The sequence below is a fragment of the Daphnia magna genome, unplaced genomic scaffold (assembly GCF_020631705.1).
Source record: "Daphnia magna isolate NIES unplaced genomic scaffold, ASM2063170v1.1 Dm_contigs208, whole genome shotgun sequence".
In the NCBI taxonomy this organism is placed as follows: domain Eukaryota; kingdom Metazoa; phylum Arthropoda; class Branchiopoda; order Diplostraca; family Daphniidae; genus Daphnia; species Daphnia magna.
This window is the reverse complement of record NW_025533177.1, coordinates 67441-74170: the sequence shown is the minus strand read 5'-3', so window position 1 is coordinate 74170 and position 6730 is coordinate 67441. Positions and strand designations below refer to the sequence as shown.

Genomic DNA, 6730 nt, shown 5'->3' with positions numbered 1-6730 from the left:
TAAAGACTGTAGCAAGATAGGACGCCCGCTATGCAAATTCCATACCGGTGTCAGCAAAAGAACTGCTCGAAAATCCTGTGCAACAGCTGTGTTCATGAATGATACACCAAGAATTAACACACAATGCAGAAAGAAATTTACGGAATGGCACGGTCCTGAAGTCGTTTACATGGGATCCAACCAATGGGTTTATTCTGCAACAAAGCCACACGAAATTGTATTTTCGTGTCCATCTGGTGGTGAGCAGCCAACACTAAGAACAACAACATTACCGCCTGTAGGAATGTTTGAAATACCTTTGGGATGCACTGCTCGTACAGAAGAGTGGGTATTCCCAGCTAGTATGGAAGGCAACATAATGGCACTAAAATTGCAAGCAGTTGTCCTACCAAAAGTTGAAATTTTTTCTCAAGATGTAAACATTACTACAAACAAGAAACATACCTTCGTGGAACTTCCGTGAGAAAACACCTCTTCAATAGACATCATTAGTCAACTGCTTCATCGTAATGCTCAAGCCAGCCTTTCAACGGAAATGACCGGAGAGCAAATTCACAATCTCATCACTGAAACGAAAAAACAGAAAGAAACATCTTCTATACGCTACCCTTGCGAATTGGTATCTGCAATCTCACTTATTGCCTTAGGGTTAATTGCCCTAGCATACAAATTGTATACACTCAGTGTACGCTTGGCCGTACATGAGAGATACGACAACCCTCCCCCCGGAGACCGCGGGAGGGAGGAGCTAGAGATGCAAGAGGCGTAACCATTTTGTCATAACCAGGGTCTCGAAACGATGAAAAAACAACAGAAAAATACCGGTATTTTAACCCGCTCCCCTGTTTTGGCCACAAAGAAAAACCCAAACAGAAAATCGAAAAATATGCAAATAGACCACCGAAAGAGAAGCGTTTTTTACCCCTTTTTTCTGTTTCTTACAATACTATCAGCTGTTTTTTAAGGATAGGTCTATATTGCGTCACCTTAAGAAACGGCTAAGGAAATGGCGTAAGAAACGGCTTCATCGGAACGATCTTGCCTTATACCTCCCTTATTTTTCTTATATACCGCAAGCCCGTATTACCTCTATCTCTGCCTTCTGTTATTGTTTTTTACAGGGATGTTGTAGGCCCTACCTCCCACTTTTCATGAAAAAAACGCCACTCTTCCTATCCTTCTACTGAAACCACGATATCCGAAAAGAAGCGGCCAATTCTCTTTGTGTTAAGGTGAGAACCGAAATCAAAAACAGAAATTTCGGTTTTCAAAGTATCTGAAACAGAATGGTCAGAGAAACAGATATTTTTCAGAGGTTTGGGTCCCTGGTCATAACTGAAGAAAGAAAAAAGACTATTCAGATAGGAATTTAAAAAAGTGTATTTTTTCAACAAGTTCACTCAAGAAGAATTTACATCACTCTTCGTTTAGTTGATCCTCGACATACTCGAGAAGGGAAACTAAGCTATGGGAAAATTCCCGCAACAAGTGAAAATCTTCTGGCCCTGGGTGTTCCATGTCGAACGAAGTCAAAACTTCGTTCCAAGTCGAACGAGCGGCGAGACGGTTGTCCATTTCAGCCTGTGTTATTTCAGTGTAAAAATCGGTTTGATGCGGAGTTGGGTTGTAAATGTCTTCATCCGATTCAAACCACCAGAGAAGACGCGCATGCGTTAAAGAAAACAACTCGCGATACTTGGCGTATCCAGAATACTTGCTAATACAATAAGGAAAAAAGAAAAACTTCTATTAAAAAAGAGCAAGAAGATTGAAAAAAGAAAATGTTTTCCTTACCTGAAGTAGTAATCGCCAAACCAAACAGTGCTTACAGATGGCGAAAAATTCAAGCGAGCACCAGTTCGTTAACTTCCGCAAGCACCGTAAAGAAAAACACACGGTCACTTGAATGTAACCGGCTGTAGCGACTCCGATGATTATCAAACGTTGCGTCAACAAAACGCACAAGGGCGCACTCAAACACTAGAAGATTCTCTAAAACATCAGAGTAAGTGAACATTTTACTGTGGAGGCTGAAAAAACACTGAACATGCAATCTGAAATAGTCATCTTACTTTTATTCTTACTGTGATTCATCCTTTCTGATAATCTCTTATCAATGTTTACTTACGACCTTCATCGTAGCTTTGTTTCATTTCGCGCTATTACCTCTCTTCAGCTATCTTTTAATTACTCTAGAAAAATCTTAAAGTTCTTATGATGTTTACAGTTTCCATCCTTTTATCATGTTGTCCCACATTCCATACTATTTTGTAGTACAGTCGGGTCGCCTTAGGGTGTCCCATATTTGGGCTTTTTTTGATTTTTTGATTTTTTTTTTTATCGGGGTGTGTTTTTTGAAGAAAAACGTCGTAGTGCTATTCATTAAAAAAAAAAATAAGTCTAGGGGTCCCCGTAGGTGAAAAACCGCCAAAAAGTGCCAAAAACTAGGATTTTTGGTACTAAAAAATTAAAAATAAATACTTAGGTTTCACATTTCACTGCGTTCTTCAAAACAACAATAGATGACCACCTTACTTATGACTTCATAGAAAAAAAAAATTGAGGGGGTACCCGTGAGTGAAATTCAATGTCTTTTTATTTTTTTCGGTGTTTTGATACAATCGGTGATAAATCTAATTAAATTCAACCTAACTGTTCTTTTCTCCCATTTAAAGATACTTGTTGACGATGGTTTTCAACAACTTGAAGTAAAAACTGTTGTTGTTCTTCATTATGGACAACATTTCTGAAGTCGGTAATCAGCTTAACTCCGCGCTCCGCGCTGTCATTTACTACTTCCATTCCATTGATGATGTCTCGAAGAAATCTGTAGTCTTCAAATTTTTCCCAGTGTGATGATTCAAATTGCATCCACTCTATTTCTTTGCTTGTGCAACGTAGAAGATGGAAAATGAGCCATGATCGCTGGCCGATGAGGTCAATCAAGGTAGGAATAGTATTCTCAAACTGTGGCATTTTCGGCTTGGCTGAAACAAATGATGTAGGACGTGGAATCTTTTTCAGTTTGTTTATCATCATTGTTCGCCAGAAATGAGAATTCCTTCCATCAAAAATTGCTAAAATGCCAAGTTCCTCCGTTAAATACCAAAGGTGTTTTTTGCAAGACGATAGCGCAGCATCCGCTACTATTTTTTGTGATTCACCATCTTCCCGGTATTGACACATTCCTCCTATGAATTGAAGGTCAACCGTAGGTGCACAACTAGCTGTAAGATTAAATATTTATTGTAGATAAAGGAAAAGATAAAAGAAATAATTTTAAAATTTTTTTACCGAGACGGGAGCGCAAAAACGCCATACTATGGAACAACACAATATAATCCGATATTGTTTTAATTTGAGAAAGTTCATTTTGATCCAGTTGAAAACGTTCAGACAGCATTTGCATGTTTAATGCGTAAATTGCTATGTGCATAAACCGGGCTCTATGATGAGCGCCTGGTTTTCGAAACTGGAAATTTCTTCCCGCAGGAAGAGTCCCTCCTAGAAATATCACGGTCAACTCGATCAACTCCCTATAGTCTTCTCTAGGAAAACTCTGAGATGCTAGATGAGACTGACCCCAATCTAACACTTTTCTTCCTTGTTGATAAGAAAACGACTCTTCGTCATCGGGCCATTCAAATAAACAGAGATTGTGTGTATCGCGATCCAAGTTTTCCCATTCTTGTTGAAATCTATCCAGACGAATACCATATATATAGAATAAAAAGCTTAATAGTAGGCATGCTAAGAATTACCTTTTCAAAAGCGGTTCGATGGGACTATTAGAATCGCCGATTACGGCAGACCAGACGTGTTTAATATGTAACTCGTAAAAGTGATGGCGACAGGCTAGCCATAAAACTGCACGTCCCAGTTGTTGTTCTAATAGCGTAGCACATCCACGATGAATTCCAGTATTCGAGGCGGTGGTGTCAAAAACCAACCCAATAACATTATCGGTGACTTCCCATGTTGATAAAAGATTGACAACAGCATTCTTTTGGGATAACCCAGTTGAGTCTGAAATAATTGGAACGCCGAGTAGCTTGGGAGCTTCCAAATGTGGCTTGCCGCTGACGAGAATAGCCACTCTCTCATTCATTTGACCGTTTAGTTTCGTAATCATCTTTGAATCCCAATGGACGACAACAAATTTTGGCTTGTTTGCCATCCATTCATCAAAAATCTCTCTTGCTTTTTCTTCTCTTTGTTTTTTTCTGTGACGATGACCAGTTGATTTTGACAAGGAAACATCCAAGAGATTTCCTCCTCCACTTCTTATAAGTGCGCTTGCCATAGCTACCTGACCTCTGATGCTGACATTACATCGGTCTGAAGTTTGTGAAATGTCTTTTAGTATTGATCTTGTTGGTAGGTCAATAGTTATTACAGACGGATGTGGTGTTGAAGTTCGATCAGGAATGAAGTCTTCAATGTCTTCATCAGTCGACTCAGATATATTACTGCTTTCATCACTAAATATCTGGACTATTTGGGTATTCGTGAGATTTCTTTTCTTTTCAACACAAATTTGCCTTGCCCTTCGTCTTTTTTCTAGTTGAATATTTGCTTGATCTTCTCGGCCCATGAATCCAATTTGCGGGGTTTGTCGTTGATTTAATAGAAACTGATAGTCCTGTTTCCACCCGGGCTGTCGAGATGATTTCAATGTTTCATAACAATCGTTGGCAGACATGTCGAATAGCTTTAAAATATCAGATGAAAAATTTTCTATTCTTTTGCTCGTTCTTTCGTTTAACTTCTTTGTTGTGAACTTGCTTCTTGCTTGTAAATCAATTCTCTTAAATGACATCCAACATTTGACAAGCCTGACTATTGCTGTTATACATAAATTTTCTGCTTTGATTGGAATATTTGATTTTTCCCATACTGTTCGCAATTCTTTAAAAATAATTTCACACTTCTCTCTCGTTGATTGAGATCCTTTTGTGGAATATGAACACTGTTGACTCAGGTGTAGATATCTCTTCAACACAAGTGATTTTATGGGTAAGCGAGATCGTTTGGACAAACTCTCCTCTTCACTAGGGCCGATAAGCCAATCGATCGATTTTCCGCGGATATTTCTTCGTTCTTGGTTGGATTTTTCCTCAGTTGATTTAGCACATTTTCACTTGTCGATTCCCTGACTTGTTTTCCTGAACGTAGAACAGGCATTGCAACAGAGCTTTCAACTGAACAAACTAGTACTTCAACATGAGACAGCTGAGACCAGTGAGACCGTTTTATGAAAGTACTAATTGTGCGCGTTGCAAGAAAATCTTAAATTCGGTCACGGGTACTCTCACAAGTTGATATTTAATTTTTTTTTTCTATGAAGTCATAAGTAAGGTGGTCATCTATTGTTGTTTTGAAGAACGCAGTGAAATATGAAACCTAAGTATTTATTTTTAATTTTTTAGTACCAAAAATCCTAGTTTTTGGCACTTTTTGGCGGTTTTTCGCCTACGGGGACCCCTAGACTTTTTTTTTTTTTAAATGAATAGCACTACGACGTTTTTCTTCAAAAAACACACCCCGATAAAAAAAAAAAAATCAAAAAATCAAAAAAAGCCCAAATATGGGACACCCTAGGGTCGCCTGTCTTAAAGAAGGGGGACCTGTCGCGGGGAACAACAGCAGATGTCCCTATCTGTTCCTAGAAGCGTCAAACTCAAACGCTATAGTTACGAATGTTCTACTATCTGTTATGTTATCAGACATTTCTTCCTGAATAAGTAGAAGTTCCAGAATAGCTTTAGAATGTGCAGTAAAATCTATTAACCTTAGGGAGAGGGCGTAATTTCAAAGCTAGTATAAAACCCACTGTTTTTCCATTATTAGTCGCTCTCTCTTCCACTAAACTAGACGCTTAGCAAAAGTAAGGTTTCAATTCATTATTCATGTAATCATTGTATTCCCTTTTTCTGTGTTAAGAATAATACAAACGTTTTCAAGTCAAGTGTGACAATATGTAAACAGCATCAAATATACTTGTATTCAATGTGAATACACTGTTATACCATGAGTTTTTACTTCTATATGTAAACAGCATCAAATATACTTGTATTCAATGTGAATACACTGTTATACCATGAGTTTTTATTGCTATATGTAAACAGCATCAAATATACTTGTATTCAATGTGAATACACTGTTATACCATGAGTTTTTACTTCTATATGTATACTGCATCAAATATACTTGTATTCAATGTGAATACACTGATTACCATGAGTTTTTACTTCTATATGTAAACAGCATCAAATATACTTGTATTCAATGTGAATACACTGTTATACCATGAGTTTTTACTTCTATATGTAAACAGCATCAAATATACTTGTATTCAATGTGAATACACTGTTATACCATGAGTTTTTACTTCTATATATATACTGCATCAAATATACTTGTATTCAATGTGAATACACTGTTATACCATGAGTTTTTACTTCTATATGTAAACAGCATCAAATATACTTGTATTCAATGTGAATACACTGTTATACCATGAGTTTTTACTTCTATATGTAAACAGCATCAAATATACTTGTATTCAATGTGAATACACTGTTATACCATGAGTTTTTACTTCTATATGTAAAGAGCATCAAATATACTTGTATTCAATGTGAATACACTGTTATACCATGAGTTTTTACTTCTATATGTATACTGCATCAAATATACTTGTATTCAATGTGAATACACTGTTATACCA

General features: G+C 37.2%; 1 protein-coding gene across 1 annotated transcript; it reads right to left on the bottom strand.

Moving 5' to 3' along the window:
• Window positions 1-1416: 1416 nt before the first annotated feature.
• Window positions 1417-4702, bottom strand: LOC123467628. Its single transcript, XM_045167492.1, has 4 exons — window positions 3762-4702; window positions 3295-3698; window positions 2654-3227; window positions 1417-1717 (listed from the first exon to the last, which is right to left on the bottom strand). The coding sequence occupies exons 1-4, from the start codon at window positions 4700-4702 to the stop codon at window positions 1417-1419; spliced, it is 2220 nt and encodes a 739-aa protein (XP_045023427.1).
• Between the last annotated feature and the right edge of the window lie 2028 nt (window positions 4703-6730).